The sequence below is a fragment of the Zingiber officinale genome, chromosome 3B (genome assembly GCF_018446385.1).
Source record: "Zingiber officinale cultivar Zhangliang chromosome 3B, Zo_v1.1, whole genome shotgun sequence".
Classification (NCBI taxonomy): domain Eukaryota; kingdom Viridiplantae; phylum Streptophyta; class Magnoliopsida; order Zingiberales; family Zingiberaceae; genus Zingiber; species Zingiber officinale.
The window spans coordinates 3880029-3901973 of record NC_055991.1 but is presented as its reverse complement, the minus strand read 5'-3'; the positions used below and the strand labels follow the sequence as shown (position 1 = coordinate 3901973).

At 42.3% G+C, this 21945-nt stretch overlaps 1 protein-coding gene and 1 pseudogene across 1 annotated transcript; one reads left to right on the top strand and one right to left on the bottom strand.

The window, feature by feature from the left end:
• Positions 1–6661: 6661 nt before the first annotated feature.
• LOC121967966 lies at positions 6662–10711 on the top strand (annotated as a pseudogene).
• Positions 10712–20572: 9861 nt separating this feature from the next.
• LOC121968024 (metallothionein-like protein 2C) lies at positions 20573–21266 on the bottom strand. The gene is made up of 3 exons (XM_042518546.1): positions 21128–21266; positions 20974–21045; positions 20573–20869 (listed from the first exon to the last, which is right to left on the bottom strand). Exons 1-3 carry the CDS (start codon positions 21190–21192, stop codon positions 20758–20760), a joined length of 249 nt encoding a protein of 82 aa, XP_042374480.1. The 5' UTR covers positions 21193–21266; the 3' UTR covers positions 20573–20757.
• Positions 21267–21945: the final 679 nt, after the last annotated feature.

Genomic DNA, 21945 nt, shown 5'->3' with positions numbered 1-21945 from the left:
GAGTGTTCATTGGAGAATTATTGGAGAACCCAAGTTAGGTTATCGGGTTAACCTAAGCTAGGGAAAGAATGTCAAGGAATGTTCAAGGAAGAACATTGGAATTCTTTTTGATGTATGTCAAAAAGGGGGAGAATTATTGGAGAACCCAAGTTAGGTTATCGGGTTAACCTAAGGGGAGAATGTCCAGAGAATGTTCAAGGAAAGGACATTGGACATTGGAAGATGGTTGGAAAACCTAAGTTAGGTTATCGGGTTAACCTAACTTGATTATGGTTTTGTCAAACATCAAAAAGGGGGAGATTGTTGGTGCAACCTTAGGTCAAGGTTGACCTGGTTGACCCGACTCGAGTTGACTTGACTCGAGTTGTATTTTGATGTTTGACTTGGGAAGATTGTTGATGCAACTTTAGGTCAAGATTGACCTAGTTGAGTTGCATGTTGATGTTTGACACTCGTGAGAGAGTTCTATTCTTGATATGGGACAAGAATAGATGTTTGGGAGATTATTGGTGCAACCGTAGGTCAAGGTTGACCTGGTTGACCTGATTCGGGAAAAAGTCCAAGTATGGAGACTTGGCAACGGAAAAGTCCAAGCAGGAAGCTTGGCACTAGAAAAGTCCAAGTATGGAGACTTGGCACTGGAAAAGTCCAAGCAGGGAGCTTGGCACGCGAAAAGTCCAAGTATGGAGACTTGGTACTGGAAAAGTCCAAGCAGGGAGCTTGGCACGAGGGAAAGTCCTAACTGGGATGTTAGGCAGTTGGAAAGTCCTGGTGAGTGAAGCCAGGCAGTGGGAAAGTCCTAACTGGGATGTTAGGCAGTGGGAAAGTCCTAACTGGAATGTTAGGCAGTTGGAAAGTCCTGGTGAGTGAAGCCAGGCAGTGGGAAAGTCCTAACTGGGATGTTAGGCAGTGGGAAAGTCCTAACTGGGATGTTAGGCAGTGGGAAAGTCCTAACTGGGATGTTAGGCAGTTGGAAAGTCCTGGTGAGTGAAACCAGGCAAGGGAAAATCCAGATGGATCAGGGATGATCGGACTTCTGGTGTTGAAAAGTCTAAGTGGGTCAAAGGGATTGACCGGACACTTAGCGGGGAGTGCTAGCAGGTCAAGGGAGTGACCGGATGCTAGGCATGATGTACCAACAGGTCAAGGTTGACCGGATGTTGGTGTGGAAGCCTTAGGTTTAGGGCTGAAAAGTTTGGATCGGGCTGCAGACCGATCCAATGATACATGGCTTATCTGATCGGTCTGGTGACCGATCAGTGACCGATCAGTATGCTACTGATGGTTATCTGATCGGTCTGGAGACCGACCGAGCGAGATCGATGGCGGCGGAGAAGAAGCCCGATCGGTCCGTAGGCCGATCAGAGTTCTAGCGATCGCTTCCGATCCGTTTCTGATCGGTCCATGGACCGATCGAGGGTGACAATGCATAGGCTTCTTTCACGATTGGTGCGAGCCGATCAGGATGTTGCTGATCGGTCCACGCACCGATCAGGCTTCGATCGCGACACCGATCGGTCCGCATCGATCAGGGTTCTAGCCGTTGCGACGCAACGGCTAGTTTCTTCGCTGTCTTCTTCGCAGGTATAAAGGGGTCGAGGGCTGCTGCTGCGCGAGAACTCTTCTTCCTCCTTCCTGTTGCTAAGTGCTGCTGTGCTTGAGTTTTGTTGAGCTCGTCCAAAGCTTCGCGTGAGCTTCCCCGACTGGAACAGCTGCTGCTGTTAGAGTTTTTGAAGCTGCTGCTTCATCCGGACTCCAGTCGACGAGAAAGCAAGATTGGTAGAGTGCTTGTGTATTCTTATTGTATTTCTTGCTTACTCTTTGTTCTTGTACTCTTTGTTTGCTGTTGCAAACATTTGTGGCGAGGTTTCTCCACCCATAAGGAGTATAGTGTATTAGCCGGTTCTCCGGGGACTCATCCACCGACGGATTGACTGGACTCGTCCACCTTACGGACACGCCGAGGAGTAGGAGCCCTAATCTCCGAACCTCGTTACATCCTTGTGTTAAGGTTTGTTTTTCTTCTCTTTCGTTTCTTTGTATTTTCCGCTGCACTAACCTAATCGTAGGAAGAAACGCGAAAGATTGGGGTCGGCTATTCACACCCCCTCTCTAGCCGTTCAAAGGATCCTAACATTTAAAAATTAAAAATTTCCTTTTATAGCTTTCTACAAAAGATTAAGAGAAGAGATTAATCTCTTTCCTTATTTGTAGTTTAAAAGGATGGTTTTAATTTTTGGTAAAAACTTTTCTTATTTGTAAATCATCTATATGTTTAAAAGAGAGTCTAAAATTTGAAATCTTTCCTTATTTGTTGATTAAAGGAGGATTTTAAATTTTAAGAAAACTTTCCTTTTTAAACATGTTCATGATTTAAAAGAAAGTTTAAAAATTAAATATTCTCTTTTATAAGTTTCTACAAGAGATTAAGAAAAGATTTGATATCTTTCCTTATTTGTAGATTAAAAGAGATTTTAATTTTTAGAGATAACTTTCTTTTTATCCACATGTTTAAAAGAAAGATTTTAATTTATTAAATTTCCTTTTTATAAACCAATCATGAAGGGATTAAATTATTGAGAAATTTTATAAAATTCCGGAAGCAAATAAGGAAGTTTTAATTGGTGTTTAAAATTTTATTTGCTTGGAGTTTTTATTGTGGCGGCCATTATAAAATTGAGAAAGGAAATTATTTTTAATTAAATAAATTTTCCTTTTCAATGGCAAAAGAATTAAGGAAGTTTTTATTAAAATTTCCTTATTTGCCAAGATCAAGGATTATAAAAGAGGGGGTAGAGGAGGCTTCATGGCTAACGAATCTATTCTATTTTTCTCCCACTTTTCTTCTTGTGGTCGGCCCTAGCTTTTCTCCTTTCTTCTCTTTTGGTGGCCGAACCATACATCTCTTGGAGCTCTTGTTGGTGGCCGGACCTAGGAAGGAGAAGAAGAAGAGGAGGAAGCCTCATCTTGAAGATCCCTTGGAGTATTGGTGGTGATCAAGTTCTTCTTCCTTGGAGGTGGTTCTTCTTGTGGCCGAACCTTGCTTGGAGAAGAAGAAGGTGCGTGGTGGTTCTCGTCTCGGAAGATCGTCGCCCACACGACGTCCGGGATAAGAAGAGGAATACGGTAGAAGATCAAGAGGTTTTTCTAAAAGGTATAACTAGTAATTTTTTCTTTCCGCATCATACTAGTTATTTTTGGAAATAATACCAAATACAAGAGGCTTACGTTCTAGTGTTTCGAATATGGTTTTTCGAAGTTGTGTTCTTTTGTTTCTTTCTTTTCCTTGTGATTTGATTGTTCTTTTTGGTTAACCTAAAGTTATTTTAGGAAATTAAATATTAGCTTTCTATTAAAGGTTTTGTCTAGTCGGTGGTGGTTGCTCCCATATCCAAGAAGGCCATGTGCCTCGCCACGTCAGTACTGGGAACCTTTTATGGAAATTAATATTTAATGGAATTAATAACTTAAGGAGACTTGGGTCGAACGTGTTAAGTTCCGCAGGAGATCCAAGTCAAAACCTAAAAGAACAAATAGATTAAGTTTTGGATCAAACGTGTTAAGTTCCGCAGGCGATCCAAAATTTAATTTAAAAGAACACATGGTAGCTAGGAAAAGGTTCAGACCTTTGTACAAAATTTTTGTACAGTGGAACCTATAGGTTTTCCGAGTAGCAACCAACATCAACATCGTTCGCCTGTTCTTATTCTACTGGGTAGGTATTCTCTCTATTTCCGGATCGACATTTTTCGATTGATAGGTCGTGATTTACGGTCACTTGGTCAGTACTCGCTCGGTCGCGTTCACGACTTTGTGCGTCCATCATTCATTTTATTGCCCGATCGTGATTTACGGTCGCTCGGTCAACACTTTCTCGGTCGCGTGCACGGCTTTGCTAGTTCGTCTTTCTCTCTATTTGCCCGGTCATGATTTATCATCGCTCGGTCGGCATTCTCTCGTTCGCGCTCATGGTTTCGCTCGTCCATTATTCTCTCTATCGCCTGGTCGCGATTCACTATCGCTCAGTCGACATTCTCTCGTTCGCGCTCACGGCTTCGCTCGTCCATTATTCTCTCTATCACCCGGTCGTAATTTACTATCGCTCTGTTGGCATTCTCTCGTTCGTGCTCACGGATTCGCCCGTTCTTAGTTCGACCGGTCGACATTATATTTATTTCCTGGTTGGTATTTTCTCGGTTGCACGTTGGACATCGCTCGCCCGTTCTTATTTCGCTCGATTGACATTTTCTCTACTGCTAGTTGACATTTTTCGGTCGTTCGGTCGTGATTTATTATCGCCCTATCACCCTGATCAGTATCGCCCGAGCTTCTTCCCGATATCACTCGGTCTCCCTCAGCATCTGATCGATTGCTTGCTCGATATGCGCTTCGCATTATTTCTCATCGCTCGTTCGATACTATTTGAGTCACTTGCTCAGCATCGCTACATCTACTCGTTCGACGTGATAAGACGAACCCAGTGATCTAATTCCGCGTTTGGTAGCAATTCTGTTTTGAGGCTTGGTCTAGTCAGTCGGACTTGCGCCTCCTTCGACTAGACTTGAAGGGGAGGCTTGTGATGTGGATATGGTTTAGGGCAGGGGAGTAATTAGTGGAAAAGGGAGGGGTAATTTGATAAAAGCACATGGTAGGGTTTTAAGAGGGGACACTGTAGCATGTGAGGGGGTGTTTTTTCGTGGAACCTTTTTTCGCCGCTGCCAACAGGGATCAAGGAAGGTGCCTTCTTCCTCCCTTTCAGTCTCACGCTCCTCGCCGGCGCCGGCCGCCACCTCCTCTCCTCTGTCTCTCTTTCTTCCGCAACTAAACCACATCTCCAGCTTGAAGGAGGTTTTGAGGCCGCGTTTCCTTCTCCACCGCCACTGCCATCTCTCCCAGACGGCCCATGACAGCAACCGAGGAGCGAGGCCGTCGGACTCTCCTTCCTCTTCTCCCTCTCTGCACGCCAGAGCCCTCCTCTTCCTCATCTCCTCCCCCTCGTATAACCTCAACCGAGCCGATACCGCCATCTCCATCGTCGCCTCACCTCACAACTCATCCTCCACCGGCTACTGCTGTGAGCCACCTCCACGCCTGCCGTCTCCCTCTCTCCCTCTCTCCCTAGCGACGGCCAACGCGTCCAGCGGCGGAGCGCCGCTCCCCACCCCGCTTTCCACGCACGACAGCCCCTTCGCCGGCAGCTTCCATACACGGCAGCCCCTTCACTGGCAGCTTCCACGCACGGCAGCTCCGTAGCCAGCAGCTGACACACACCGACAGTCCAGGTGTCGGCAATCCATGCGCTAACTCTGCCTCGGTTCCGATTCTATATCGCTGTGGTATGCTAATCTCTGTGCCGATCCAAGTGTGTATAGTATCCCGAGCTACAATCGTAGTGCACATCACTATATTGTTTTGGCCTTTGAGCAGTGGTTGAGTCCCGATCTATATGTCGTCGGCCTTGTGTCTCGGCCTGCGAGCCACGGTTGTCTTTCGGACTGTGTGCTTCGTATATCTAACCTTCTTGTATCTGTTATTTCTCGGCCTGTGTACTGAAGTCATATCCTAACCTACGTGTCGGAGTCTTATTCCGGCCTGTGTGTCGATCTTATGTCTCGGCCTATGTGCCAATCTTATGTCTCGGCCTATGTGCCAATCTTATGTCCCGGTTTGTGTGTCGATCTCATGTCCCAGCCTGCGTGCCGATCTCTTATCTTGGTTTGTGTGTCGGTGTCTTATCCCGGCCTGTGCGCCGAGGTCATATCCCGGCCTTCGTGCCAAAGTCGCATCAGGTTTTGTGTCGCCGCGTCCTGCTTCGCTTCTTCAGATCCAGCCCTTCATCCGGCTCCGAGTCACCTGCTCTTCCGGGTCGCGACAACTCGAGCAGCGTCCCATCCGAGGGCGCCCCCTGGGCCAGGGTACGTCCTCCGTACTCACTCCTTATTTATTTCATGATTATATTATTAGCATGTTATTCATATATTTATTAGATCCATCTGATCAATTCAGATTTCAGACAGAATCATCATCTTTGAAGTTGTGCATGTACAAATGTGCAGGTTAAAATTACTCTCTCTTTCTCTTTATAGATACATAATCTAGAACCTTTTGATGCAGACATGTGCAGACATTTACTGTAACACTTCTTTTTTCTGAGTTTTTTTTTTTTTTGGCCTGTGATTAAGTCATTTAGAATTTTTTTAAGGTTTAATGATTGAATTATAATATTAAGTAAAAAAATCAAATAGAATTTTTTTAATCCTGTACAAGGACAAGATGCCTAAAGTTAGGTGTGTTTTTTTAAAATCCAACTTGTTTTTTGAGTTTCAGCATTTTCTTGTCTGCAAATTCCTCCTTATCTCTAAGGTTCTTCTGTGAATTAGAAACTTTATTTTTTTATTTCGATTTAATCAAATAAAAAAATTTTAAAATTCAATCTGAATGGAATAAAAAAATCAAAATTCTAAAACAATCAATTTTAAAATTGGTTCATTCTGTTTAACCCAATCGTAATTTTTATCAGTTTATTCTAATTTTTTTTCATAAATTAAATGACAAATTGAAAGATTACATAAACTCTGAGGGGTTGAAGTGAAAGTTTTATCTTTTATAAGAAAGGTCAGTTTATTTATTTTTATTGGTCCCTTTGTTCATCCCCATGGCGTCGTCTATTGCAATGCACGCCACGGGTTTCCTTTGGCTTGCGGGATTCAAAGAAGCTTGTTCCCTTCGCAGAGTCGCAAGCTTCTGTTCGAGGTCCTTCGTCTGTTGAGTCACCCCTGAGCTCATATTTTTGTTTGGACCCTGGTAAGGTGCCTACGATGTGTTGGTTTCTGTTTCATAGAAATGTTGGAAGTAAGTTTTTTTCTGGATGATGCAAATTGATTCATATATTGTCGGAGTTTTGAGTTTGAGTTTTCTAGTAATTAATCAGTTTGTGCCTACACATATTGACATACAGATATTTACTAATAATTATATATTAGGGAGGTGATTTATTGTGAATCTACATAATCTTTAGAATAGATTTGAGCACTAGCTCCCCATTCAAAATAAGCAAGGAGAATTTGTGATTTCTTTCTTTTCTTGAAAACTATGCATCAAACTTTTCTCTGTTATCTGCTTAGTCTGACTGTACATAGTGCACATACCAGAGTAAACGGTGTCTACAATGGCTACAAATTCTCTATTGTTAAAGTTAAGATATCGATTTGTAATATGATCAGATCATGAAAGGGAATAGAACCATGATATCTATCCGTTTATCATTGTTTACATATTGCCTTTGTCAAAGCTTTACATATTTTACATATTTTAAGATTGTTATACAGTATCTGATGGAATCTAATGTTTGTCTTCAGATTTTCTGGTTCTACCATCTGCACATCTTCAGCTTTGTTCTAAGGACGTTATGGTGGGTTGTGATTTTTAGTTTCCATGTAATTTGATAAATTCTTCAATCTCCAACTGTTCCAATTGTGACTCTTGTTTGATCCATCATTGTTGTGTATGCAGTGGATGTTATTGCTTGGACTGGATTTTCTAGTACACGGCCCACACAACATATGAAGTTAGAAATTAGATTAATTATTAATTTATATGTTTGTGGTTAGTTGTCTTCAACCTGGAGGCATAAGAAGACATAGAGAACCCATACAATAGATCTAATCAAGGACAATGCTTTCTTAAGAATATCATCAATTTAATTAAGGCTTCATTGTAGTTGTTACTACAGTTTGCCATTTTGTTGATCTTTTCCAAAATATACTTTTGAATAAGAATTTTCAGGTATGGTCAGGATAACAATCCAATGAATGCCATGCAGTAACAACTAGCAACTTAATTGTCAAACCTTTATGTTAGCAATTCACTTTTTTCTCTATCAAAAAAATATATCAAATTATAGCATCATTTTGGCAGTAGATTGTCTACAGCTGGACTTCATATTTCACTTTATATATATATTTTTTGTACAGAATCAGCAGATTATATATATTCGGGATCTGATTTATCATTGTTACTATTTTGTTTAATTTCTACTTTGTCGTAAATTTAGGCTTCTTTACTGATTCTAAACCAGGTACAATGATATTGCCAAGCATGCTTTTGAAGTGCTGAAAAGTAAAGAATCAACAACACATGCATATGGAAAAAATGAATTAACAGAATCCCAGAGCACTAGTACTACAGAGATACCAGGGGGGTTTGAAGGGTATATCCAAGTATCTTAAGAACATGGAATTATATTGAATAAAATTGTTTGGCTGGGGTAAACATTATTTTTTTTTTGTTTTTGATGCCCAAATCTTTTCATCAGTGTGTCTTGCAATTGGCGAACAGATTTATTCCATCCTTTTGTTGACCTTCTTTTTCATAGAGGTTAAGTGGTGTGCTTTTTTCTGGTGTATTTGGTGATTTAATCATGCTCACTGCATTTATTCATTATTGCCTTAACTTTTCTTGACAATATTGTTTTTTGTTTTTTCCATTATTGTTTTTGTGATACGTTAATATTTAATTAACTGTGCATTGCAGGTTTTTGCAACAGGTTTCATTCCTTATTTTGGCAAGGCAATTAATTTTCTGCTTCTTTCTTGGATGTATGCTTACTACTGTTTTGAGTATGTGTCAGTGAAATAAGATGTTTGGCTAGGAAAGTTCTTATAATTATCCATCTGATTCATTACTTTTATCTCAACTAATCAAGTTTGATTTGCCTTCTCCACTGAGAAAGTCTTCTCATAAGTTTAGCCTAAGAATTAGGTGTTTAGAGAATGGTGATTTATATTCTGTTCTTTTTATGTAAGGTACAAGTGGAACTATTCTAATGTAACCTTGAATAGAAGACTCGATTTTTTTTTAGTCCAACTGGCCATTTTTTGCAGGATTTGGCGAGTGTTTGTTCTCTTAGCCAACCTCAGTAGTTTTTGAACTATGTCTAATAGTGGCTCTTCATTATCTATATTATTCATAAAACTAATATTGCACCATTTCTTTCTTGTTTTGCTCCACACATTTACTCCTTAGTTTTGGACTAAATATGAGAAAATATTCTATATATGATCCAAAAGGTCATCAAAATTTCGCCTGGGCTTCATTTTCTTCATAAATAATACCTAAAAGTCATAGCTACTGATGCACAATGTGGGAACTACTAGAGTTCACAATTCATGTCCTTAAGTTGGTTCATGTGTGTTTTTGCTATTATTGGTACTTGGTAGTACTAATAGCACTTTTTACCTTATTTCCCACAAGGTTGAACTAAAACAGTGCTGCAAACTTGTTTCCCTCAGCCTCTAACTTATTGTCTTTTCATGGCATGCATCTCAACTTTGCTCAAGTCTCAACATTGGTAACTAAGGGATTAATTAACTTTTTTTCATGACCTCTACCTTTCTCTTAAAGAAGCTGCTCGCTTATGATGAGCTGTTTCAATGAGTAACATTGCTAGTATCATTTCTGTTCCAGGTAGCCCATGCGTTATTCCAATTTTCTTCTTTTCTCCCCTTGTCAGCTATGGAGTAATGGCTATTCTCTATCCGCTGGTATGCCCCTATTTTTTATTATTTTTTTATTTTGAAAACCACCTCATTAAAGCTACTTAATTCTTTGTATGTCAATCTATGTTGTTCAACATTTATTCTCTAACAACCTATAGGTCACTAAAATCTAATCTGCCTATTGAATTGTCATGACAAATAATCATAATTTAGAACTTTCCTGGTAGACCTGACTCAGACTGAAAGTCTTCTAAAGTTACTTATTCACCTTTTATGAACTACCACTTTTTCATTATTCAGTGTTTGATTGGTAGAAGCCTCCAAGAAAGATTTGAGATCATTGATTTGCATGACCATTGTCTTGTATAGTCAAACTTTTATGTGGATTCAGGTCTAATTTTAATAGCCCAATTATCATGGTACTTTTCACTATAAAGAGTTACAGACATCCATGAACTTGATGTCATTCTAATTTTGTTCCTGTATGTTGATATTCTTGCATGGTGTGCAGCTTCTGGCTTTATCTTTAGATTGACTTTCATTTAATTTTCCTTTTATTCGATTAAAATGTGCTTTCTATTGATTTTTTTCCCGCTGAACTAGTAAAAATAATCCTTCTTTACCCATTTACAACTATCAAATGTATCATGTTTGGATATTTGACTGCGTGGATAGTTTTGGGGAAGATTAATTTACCTTTCCCCAAGTTGAGCCAACCAGTTGATTTTTATTTATCATATCAATATAGTGATTGGACGGATGCCAATTACTGCATCTTGTGTTTATATTCTGTTTATTTCTAGAGGGTTATTTAAGCAAGTTGCTCTTCAGTTTGTTTTGACAGCTGCAAGCACCCCATCAGAGCAAGTTATTAGTTCAATAAGATCATTTAAAGGAGCGCCAAAAAAGCTTCCAATATTCTATGCTGCAAATAAGACAGCGTAAGCTACCAATATATTTGAACCATTTATTACTTAATCTATTTACAACATTTATCAAGAGACTACATATTTGCAAGTTAGAACTATTGTGAAATTCGCTCATCAACAGGCCGGGAAATTATTTGCAAATAAACTTAATTCTAAGTTTTATTGTGTAGACTTTATCTTGGATATGAAAAGCATAGTCTAGGTACCATTGTAAACTTCTAGGATCCATCAAAACTTCACCTGCTGCTTTTTGTCATTTGACAGAATCACACTTTCTTTGTATTTGAGGCATTAAAAAAACATTGTATTTCATTTACACGGCAACTCATAAAACTTAATTGATCTACCAAAGAATTGCCCTTGTTCTGCACTTTCTGGAATAGTTAATCTTATTTAGCAGGTACACATGAAAACTATATATACCCGTATAATTGGGAATACTTAATCCTCTGAATTAGCTCTTTCAGAATATCCAATGCTAGCCTTCCTCTGTACACAGCAACCCATTGTCTAGTATCTATTTCATCAACACTACTAATGTAGGGGGGCGGGTCTAATTTCTATTGAATGCGTGTAAATAAATATAAGCTGTCGTCCTTCCTCTGCCGGCGCACACCGGCACCGGAACGCCACCTTCCTTGAATCCAGGCATTTGACGATGGTCACCGTCGACCCATGTTCGCTTCCCTGACACATCACTAGTGATCGATCACTAAACACCATATGTTCCTCAGCTTACAATTGATCCGCGATCGTGTACATTTGTGATCAGGTTTGGATTGGGAGGAGAAAGTGATGACCGTGTACATTTCTTCCTCTGCCCCAAATCTGTTCTCTTTGAAACACAAGCATCGTCGTCCAAGACCGAAGCCTTCCAAATACAGTTGCAAACCGGTTGGGAAGGACTGGAAGATCGGCATGCGTTAGCTCAGTTTCATGGATCTCATGCTTTAGTTGCTTGAATCCTCAGAGTTTTTAGAAAAATTAAATTAGATCTTATACAATCTTTTTATATACGATAATTGACCAAAAGCTACAATTAAAATTGCGGAATTCTTAAAATACACACCTACATTACAAATTTTTAAAAGGACACACTTATTTTATTTCTTATTTTACCATATACCATCGACTATTATTGTGTTGCATTCAAAAAAATAAATATTACGGTTGATTTTAAGATTTATACATCATCAAAGCCGTGTTGATTTTTAAAATATAATACTTGATCCGGCGATAAGAATAGGGGACCCCTTTTTCTGAGAGTCAACGTCACGTGGAAGTCTGAGGGTCAGATGGTCGATCGGATAAGAATGGACCGACTTAATGACCGAGAAAAGGTGGGATGGATCGGCCGATTGGAAAAGGGGGTTGACCACTCGGCCGGCCGACCGGTGTCTAACTGATGGCAAAAGGCGCCTCGGCGGGAGTCGAGGTTCCGGCGCTCGTTGAACAGGGTCGAAGGGCCGAGCGGATGGCACGCTCGGCCGAAGACATAAGGTGGCATACTGCGGACAGTCTCCATAGAGCACGTTACAGAGAATCTCCCAAAGTAGACCACTATGTATGACCGGCCGGACGTGAGGTGAGTGCTTGCCGGCCGGACGCCCAGCATGGAGTAAGGAGAAAAGGACAAGGAACATCTTCTGACAGCAGGCATACTCTATGACCAAGCCATACTCCAAATCTTACGACAAGGAGTTCCGCTATCCCATCAAAGACGTGCTTGGACTGTAGCAGTATGGTGTCAGGCAAGCTTTCTGACAAGCCCTTACTGAGGTATGGGCTGGGGACACATATTTGCCTAGGTATGTGTGCATGAGCTCCTTCCCCGCTCTATATAAGGAGCCTCGCACTTCATCGGAGGTACGCCTTCTTGGATATTCGGAGCCATTTCTCTACTGTCTACTTGCCTGACTTGAGCGTCGGAGGGTCGTCGCCAGGAACCACTTCCCGGCCCGACTTCCCTGATGGTTCGCCGGAGGTTCGTACGACCGGTCGGGGATCTACGTCAGCAGTTTGGAGAGCGTCACGTGCCTAGCGTCCGTTGATTCAGCGTTTGGACAGGATCAATTTGGCGCCGTCTGTGGGAACGCACCTGCATCCGACCGGAAGCAATGGACGAAGCTGGACGACCGCACACCGTGATGCTCTCCCAGGAGGGGCCCGACGCTCTAATTGAGGCAAGAGCAGCTAAGCTCGTGGAGCAACAGAAACAGAATGCGCAAGCTGAGCGTTCCAAGCAATAAGCGACGTCAACGTCAAGAGGTCGAGCGGCATCAGAGTTCCGACCGGAGAATATCTCAACATGGGGCCGAGATAAAGATCCGGTCGACATTCAAGGGGAAAGAGGATGGCCGAGCGAACCACCTCCAGTCGTACCGAGCTGGGTGAAAGGTGCGCCAATGTAAATCATTTTGTATACTTTTTTCAGCTGTATACTTGAAATGCATAAATAAAAGATCGGAAGACTAGAGCAAGTATAAGGCATCATCAGCGAATTCGAAGACCCCGGACCATTCGGCCGGAGGTATATTGTACGAGCCAAACTCGATGCCAAAACTCCTGCGCCGTTCGGCCAGGTAGATATTGTCCTAATTACACTTAAAAGACTGTCGAGCTCCGACGTTAAATATCGAGAGACGGACCGGCGTCTATAAACCACCCGGTCGGAAGACCGTCGAGCTCCGACGTTAAATATCGAGAGACGGACCGACGTCTATAAACCCCCCTGTCAGAAGACCGTCGAGCTTCGACGTTAAATATCGAGAGACGGACCGGCGTCTATAAACCCCCCGGTCGGAAGACCATCGAGCTCCGACGTTAAATATCGAGAGATGGACCGGCGCCTATAAACCCCCCGGTCGGAAGACCGTCGAGCTCCGACGTTAAATATCGAGAGACGGACCGGCGTCTATAAACCCCTCGGTCAGAAGACCGTCGAGCTCCGACGTTAAATATCGAGAGACGGACCGACGTCTATAAACCCTCCGAGCGGAAGACCGTCGAGCTTCGACGTTAAAAATCGAGAGTCGAGCCGGCGACTATAAACACTCCGAGCGGAAGACCGTCGAGCTCCGACGTTAAAAATCGAGAGTCGAGCCGGCGACTATAAACACTCCGAGCGGAAGACCGTCGAGCTCCGACGTTAAAAATCGAGAGTCGAGCCGGCGACTATAAACCCTCCGAGCGAAAGACCGTCGATCACCGACGTTAAAAATCGAGACGAGCCGGCGTCTATAAACCCTCCGAGCGGAAGACCGTCGAGCTCCGACGTTAAAAATCGAGAGACGAGCCGGCGTCTATAAACCCTCCTAGCGGAAGAAGGCGATCAAAAGGACTTGCAACCGCTATTAATATCATTTGATCAACTATGCGTTCCGCTCGGCCCAGTACCCAAGGGTACTTGAATCACTGAATAATCCCTTGTCGAATCAGAATATACTCGTCCGAGCGGAATACATACTCAAAATACTTCGTCCAAATCCCTTTCGAATACGAGGGGTGTGATAAGAGGCGAGCGGACAACACACATATTGACAAGCAAAAGGGCAAAACAAGCAAAAGGAGATTATATTAAAGAAACTAAGGTCGAACGGCCGAATTACAAAAGGTGATAGTTTATCGCCGAGCGGCTAGACTACATTTAAGCTTCCTACTCTAAATAATCGTAAAGATCCTTCGGGATGTTATCAAGAAGCGCCACTTGATCTGCGGCCGGGATGATGGTGGACTCAGGAAGGTGCCCCTTGGACTGCAGATAGGTCACTGTGGCAGTCATGGCAAGGTCAAATGCAGTATACATCCGCTCGCAAACCTTCTCCGAAAATTCAGGCGAGCGGATGTAATTTTGTCTCAAAGTGGCGATCCGGCTCGGTTCGGCCTCCTGATATTATGTGAAGACTGCTTGGGAGGCAGCAAGGGATTCTTGCAAAGTCTTCAGCTCGTCCCTATTCTTGATTGCGTCGGCCGAGCGGCCCGCCTTCTCTTTATCAAGCTGCTCCATCAACTCCTTGACTTTCTGCTCCAATCCCCGAGCCTCGACATTTTTTTTCTCTAGATCGGAGATGGCCGTGTTTTTTCGAGTGGTGGCCAGGGTTATTTTTGTGTCGAGCGACTTGACTTGCCGCTCGGACTCGGCCAAGGCATTGGCCTGATCGGTCGTCTTCTTCTGCTCGGGCGCCAGCAAATCCTTAGTCTTTTTGAGCTCCTTCTGAAGCTCGGCATATGAAGGGCCTTGCGGAGGAGCGCCGCCCGAGCTCCGTAGCCTTTTAAGCTCCTCGTCCACCATCGCAAGCCGATTGGAAACGACAATCTCCTCCACCCATCTCTGACAAAAGAAAATTTGTTAGAAGCCGATCGGAAAGAATGTGCGAAGGAGTTGGGAGAAAATACACCTACCCCGGTGGCCTGTTGCATGTGGCTATCGGCCAAGTTGCGGAGCGGAATCAGTGCCACATGCGCCCGAGCGTCGGCCCACATTTCAGCTAAGGGTCCCTTCATCGTGATCATGTGCTCGGGTGCTGTGGGTCGGTCGGCCTCGAGCAACAATTCTTCGGTCGGGAGATGGAGTGAGACTCGGATGGTGCGGCGCCGACTGGGGGTCGTCTAGGCGGAAGCCGGAGAAGGAGCGGAACCCGGCGCAGAAAATTGGGACAAAATTGTAGAACGATGGACCCGATGGGGAGCGGGCGGAAGGATGCTGACGGGAACTGCCTCAAGAGGGTCCGCGGACGCGTCAAGTCGGGAGGGAGTCCGATCGGACGAAATCGCCTCAATCTCTGGAGCTTTACCTCGAGAAGCGGCGGTAACCCGCTCGGATGGATGTATAGCTGAAGCTGCCGAGCGGAGTGGCGTTTCCTCCCGGCGTCTTTTTTGTCGGAGGGGTCGCTCTTCCTGTTGGGCCGAGCCCTCTTCCCGAGCGGAAGGCTCCCGACTAGCAGTTGCGCCAGTCACTTGCTCTGGAAGAGAAGCTTGAGCAGCCGAATCCCCAGTATGGGTCCCGCTCTCCCCTTCATGCGATCCGACCGCCTGAATGCCGAGCGCTTCCATCTCCTTTGTAGCCGCGGCTTCGAGCGTCGCCGCCTTTTTCTTCAGAATGCCAGCCATCACTGACTCCATAACGGTGTTCGCTGCAAAGGAAAAAACAGAGAAAATCAGTTAGCAATTAAAGCGAATTTACCAAGTTAAATTCTTACCGAAGTCGTTCGGTAGTGGGGCTCTGATCGGACTCAAGCCGAAGATGTACATAACCCCTTCTGGAAGGAACTTGTGGATATCAAGCCGCAGACCGGATAGCATGTTGGCGGCGTGGAGATAATCCGGTCGGGTCTTGAATCTTTTGAGTTCTGGGGAGAGTGGATTTCCGACCTGCCATTGGGCTCGGAAGGGAGCCCGCTCGGAAAGGCGAATATAAAAATAGAATTCTTTCCGATGCTTATTGGAAGAAGGAAGTTTATTGAAGAAAACCAAGCCAGGCCGAGCCTGGAACATGTAAGTCCCCGGCTCAGATTGTTTTGGGTAATAGAAGTAGTAGAAGACCTCCGGTCGGAGGGGAATGTTATGGATTTTGAAGAGGACGACTACACCGCATAAGAGGCGGAAAGTATTGGGGACCAGGCTGCCGAGCGGAATGCCGAAAAAGTTGTAAACTTCTACAAAGAAGGGATGAATGGGGAGTCGCAAACCGGCAGTGAACTGGTCACGGAAAACACAAAACGCGCCGCGCGGCGGTTTGTTTGGTCGAGCGGAATCTGTGGGTAAGATGATTTCAAGGTTGGAGGGGATCTCAAAAGTATTAATTAGAAGGTCGGCGTCACGCCGATCAAATCGCGACTCCATGGTAGTATACCATGGGCCAAGGGCTTGGTCTTCGGGTTGCGAAGATTGGGTCATGGTCCGGACGGACGAAATCAAAAGAGAAGGAAGAAGATGGCAAAGAAACAGTAGCCCAAGAACGAAAACTTGGGAAAGAAAGGCAACGGAAATGCCAGAAACAAAGAGAAAGAAGCAGAACCTTACAACAGAGAGGAGGATCGAGGGAAGAGCACCGAAGACCGCCGGAAACAGAAGCGCAAGATCGCCGGAAGTCTGGAACGCAAGAGGAATTGGGAGGCACGCGACAGCAGACGTGAGGTGAAGGAAAGAAAACGAAGCTTTTATAGGGTGGAGCTCGAGCGGCCTCCACCGTTGGATCCAGGTCGTGAGAATCGGAGCACGCATCGCACCGCTCATTTTGAACCGCCTCGATCCCCTCAGAGCACCACGCTGTCGCAGTACGATGACGGCAGCATCGCCACGTGGCAGCTAGCCACTGGAACGCATTTAATGGGCGCATGCTCGACCTTAATGATAGAGATTGACGAAAACTTCGAAGAGATGCTGAGGAATGTGGCCGTTGACTGGCGTTTTGGCTAGAGCTGTCAGACGGGCCAACCCGTGACGGGGCGGGTCGGCCCATGGCGGGCTAACCATTTGGCGGGGCTGGGTGGGCCAACCCGCCAACTTGACGGGTTGGGAAATTTTCAACCCAACCCATTCTAAGGCGGGTTGCGGGTTTGGCGGGCCAACCCGCGGGCCCATCAAAAATTTTTAAAAAAATTAAAAAATATTTCATATCTTCAACATTTTACTTCGAAAAAGTTTTCTACAATTAAATGTATACATAAACATGTATTTTAAATATAAATGAACACAAACGAGTATTTATGTTGGATGAAAAGTACTATTTTTATTTCAAAATTATAACAAAGAAAGATAATAAATTGACTTAAAACTTAGCTTACATATGTTTTTCAACCCGCGGGCCAACCCAAGCCCGAGCGGGTCGACCCATGCGGGTCGCGGGCCTAGGCGGGTCAGCCCACGGCGGACTTGGGTTGATAACATTCTAACCCAACCCGCTTAAATTGTTTGGCGGGACGGGCCAACCCGACGGGCCCAACCCAAATTGACGGCTCTAGTTTTGGCTACCCCCTTTGATTCCGAGCGGATGATAGCTGAAGGATGTCGTTCGGTTAAACAATCGTCCAGTCAGTCGGGCTAAGCGCCTCCTTCGACTAGACTTGAAGGGGAGGCAAGTGATCCGGCGATAAGAATAGGGGACCCCCTTTTCTGAGAGTCAACGCCACGTGAAAGTCTGAGGGTCAGGTGGTCGATCGGATAAGAATGGACCGACCTGACGACCGAGAAAAGGTGGGATGGATCGGCCGACCGGAAAAGGGGGCTGACCACCCGGCCGGCCGATCGGTGTCTAACTGATGGAAAAAGGCGCCCCGGCGGGAGTCGGGGTTCCGGCGCTCGTTGAACAGGGTCGAAGGGCCGAGCGGATGGCACGCTCGGCCGAAGACATAAGGTGGCATACTGCGGACAGTCTCCATAGAGCACGTTACAGAGAATCTCCCAAAGTAGACCACTATGTATGACCGGCTGGACGTGAGGTGAGTGCTTGCCGGCCGGACGCCCAACATGGAGTAAGGAGAAAAGGACAAGGAACATCTTCTGACAGCAGACATGCTCTATGACCAAGTCATACTCCAAATCTTACTACAAGGAGTTCCGCTGTCCCATCGAAGACGTGCTTGGACTATAGCAGTATGGTGTCAGGCAAGCTTTCTGACAAGCCCTTACTGAGGTATGGGCTGGGGACACGTATTCGCCTCGGTATATGTGCATGAGCTCCTTCCCCGCTCTATATAAGGAGCCTCACACTTCATCGGAGGTACGCCTTCTTGGATATTCGGAGCCATTTCTCTGCTGTCTACTTGCATGACTTGAGCGTCGGAGGGTCGCCGTCGGGAACCACTTCCCGGCCCGACTTCCCTGCAGGTTCGCCGGAGGTTTGTACGACCGGTCGAGGATCTACGTCAGCAGTTTGGAGAGCGCCACGTGCCCAGCGTCAGTTGATTCAGCGTTCGGACAGGATCAATACTATTGTGATGTTAATTTTTTAAAATTAGCATTAGAGTATTCACTTCAGTTATCCTAAATTAAATTTTTACTTTAAATTTTATATTTTGCATTAAAAAAACATCCGCATTACCCTACTCATTCCCTAAATATACATTTTATGAATAGTAATTTTTTAAATTTAGGGAATGGATTTCATTCCCTAAACATTAAAATATTATTTCTCTCTCCTCCATCTAACAATAAAAAATTTCTCTCTTCTTTCTCTAATAATAAAAAATTTCTCTCTCCTTCATCTCTTTCCTCCATCTAATAATAAAAAAATACGAAAGAAAGAGAAAAAATAATAATAAATAAATATATGATAAATTATAGGAAAGCTGATATATTATATAGTGAAAAATGGATACCTAAATTTAATAAAGTAGTTCTTTTATCCTAAATTTTAGATTTTGGATGAGAATACTTATGTGGATGGTCTTACAATGGGTTGCTTTTTAAAATCCAGCACTACATTAATATTGTTAGTGGTTGATGGAATGAATAAAATGGGAAATAAAATGTTCATTTTGGAAAATTTAAAAGTTATGTTCGCCTATCCATTGGTCTACTCAGGCCCGGTTGAAGGCATAGGCCAATAAGGCCTATGCCTAGGGCCCCCATTTTATTGGGGCCCATTAGTATTAAAAAATTTAAAATATATTTAATAATTGACAGTTAATTTTAATTAGAACCCTATTCAATATTGACGCTTCGAGTTCAAGAATACGCTTCGATTTCTGTGCATAGTGGTGCACACTCTGTAGCCATTTATTCCATGAACTCACTTCGATTTCCGTGCATAGTAGTGCACACTGTACAACCATTTATTCCGACGGAAAAGAAACTTCAACTAATTATATATTAATTATAATCATTATATTCTCTTAGAATCTTATATAAAACTACCACTACATAATTTGATTTGGTCTCATCTTTGATCTTTTATAATCTGTATTGTTTTGTCCCTCATTGTCTCATCAGTGATTCTTTCAGTCTCAAAATACGCCAAGACACCCTTAGCATTCCTCAATCGTCGGATAATATTTTTTTCAATCTTTTCTTAATTTTTGAAATGTTCTTTATTGTTCTGTATAAATAATAAATTATGGATGAAATAGACTCAAATATTGTTGGAAAAATATATTATTAGCAATTATATATAAAATTTTTTTCTCATTTTTCCTCTCTCAATGCAAACAAATTACATATATGCACTTAAAAAATCATATATTTTTAATAATCTTTAAGTAAGATATCTGATTTATTATATATTTGTTAAGTACAGTTTATTATAAAATATAAACTACTTAAATTAATGGATTCAAATCATATTTTATATTTTATATTTTTTTATTATATTTGTAGGTAATACTCAGCAATTAATTTGAAATATCATCAAATTAAAATTACATGGTGTAAATCAAGTTTTATTGTTCATTTAATTTTAAGTAATTTAATTTTGATAAAATATTAGGGATTTATATTTTCTTTTTTATTATTATTTTAATATAAATATGTCTATGAAAATAATATGATTCTGGATATATGGAACGTATGAAAAAAAGAAAAATAGAAGAATTTATTTTACATAAAAAATTATTTTAAATTAATATTTTATTTTTTAAAAAATTTTAAATTTACTATTGTCGGTCCCAAGTTCGAATGAAAAAAAATAAGAGATTTTTTTTTAAAAAAAATATTAAAAACCTAATTTTTTTATTTTTTATTTTACCTAGTGCCTCATGGAACCTTATGAGACAGCCCTGGGTCTACTAGTTTATATATATATTATATATTTAATCTTTTTTATTTTTTTCCCCATATCTCCCTACATGCATAAATAAGCAAATATTAGTTGAGCCAAAAAAAAAAAAATTCTTATACCATCTTTTCATATACGACCACAAGTTATACTTAACCTTGTGAAATTATAAAAGACGTGTTGAATTTTTAGATTTCTCAAAATACACATTTGTTTTTCATTTTATTATTATTATTCAATTATTATAGTGTTGCATTCAAATAACAACACTATTCTAATATTGATTTTAGAATTTATATATACACTATCAAAGTAGTGTTAATTTTTAAGAACCAACACTACAATTATTATTTTTTGAAATCCAACACTACTATACTGATGTTGTTCAATAAAGTAAGCAAATATTAGTTAAGCAAAGTCACACGCACTCATGATAAATGATAATTACCACGCAGGATTAACAATATTAATTATAAGATAATGATCGATACACGTCCTCGTTGTAATTTTATTTAATTATTTTCATGCTCTCTCAGTCGTCCATCTCATTTGATATATAGTTAATGAATGAAAGATAGAGAGAGAGAGCATGAGCGTGCATCGAGAAGTGTTGCCTAATTTAGTTGCAGCTGCAACAAGCACAGCTGCAGCTGCTCCCGCACTTGCATTTGGTGCAGTCGCAGCTTCCACCTTCAGACGAGCCGGAGATCATTTCGAACCCCTCACTGCCCCTGCATATGTACATGCATCCACAAGAAATTATCAAACCATGCATTTAAACTTTAAAGTAAAGGCAATTACTTAGATATATAAGAGATCTAGCTAGAGGCCAGACCCTTCGTGGCTGCCAGCACCAAAGTCGACCATGGCTGTGGTCTCCCCGGCCATGTCCAGGCCCATCTTTCTCCTGTAGAATAATTAGTCAAACCCATTAAATTAAAGAGAGCAGTGCAAGGAACAGCTAGCTAGATCGTGTATGATCGCCGTACCCTCCGCAGCCATTGCCGCACTTGCAGCTGGAGCCGCAGCCACAGTTTCCGCCACAGCAAGACATCTTCTTAATTAATTGAGGATTTGGATGGCTTGATCCATGGTGGAGCAAGATACATCGTATTTATAGGCCTCGTCCATGGTGGAGCGAGAATTAATTCTGATAATTAGATATGAAAGAGAGAGAAGATATGCAGGTTTAGCTTGTAGTAGTTGTCTACGTAAAGTGAGATACTTTACAAAAGTCGATCGAAGAGGGAAAAGCAGTGATCCTGATCGTCTCTATCTTTATTCTCCTCGTCATGTCAATGAGAGAAGCTCATCACTTTGAACGGCTGGCTTGCGTGCATCGGCATCAACTCGACTCTGTGCTGCAATTTGACGTATGTGGCAGAAGCATTTGCTTTACAGTCGGTCACAGAGGATTTTGAAACGGATGGCAAAATCTAACGAAGAGAGGAAAGAGATTTGGAGACGGATGGCAAAATCTAACAGAGAGAGGAAAGAGATTCGAAGATGGTGTTCGGTTCTTGCTTACAGATCAGAATAAAAATAAGAGTTATAGATATCAGTATGAAATATTATTTTTAAAAATAATATTTAATTAGTTAAATATTGTTTATTTTATAAGTTAAAATGAGGAGAGAGAAAAAATTGAATGTGAGAGAAAAATATGATGAGAAAGAAAGTACGATAAGAGAAAATGAAAAAATGAGTAAAGAAAGAGTGTGATAAGAGAGAATGAGGAAAAGAAAAGTGTAATGAGAGAAAATGAGTACTAAAAAGAGTGTGACGGGGGAGAGAGAGTGTGTGAGTG

What these genes read in the sequence shown, in the direction of transcription:
- LOC121968024 (XM_042518546.1), bottom strand. Translation starts at nt 21,192, where the DNA reads ATGTCTTGCTGTGGCGGAAACTGTGGCTGCGGCTCCAGCTGCAAGTGC. An exon ending in TGCGGCAATGGCTGCGGAGG is followed by an intron (nt 21,046 to 21,127) that starts GTACGGCGATCA and finishes ATTATTCTACAG; the next exon opens with GAGAAAGATGGGCCTGGACA. An exon ending in GGTGCTGGCAGCCACGAAGG is followed by an intron (nt 20,870 to 20,973) that starts GTCTGGCCTCTA and finishes GTACATATGCAG; the next exon opens with GGGCAGTGAGGGGTTCGAAA.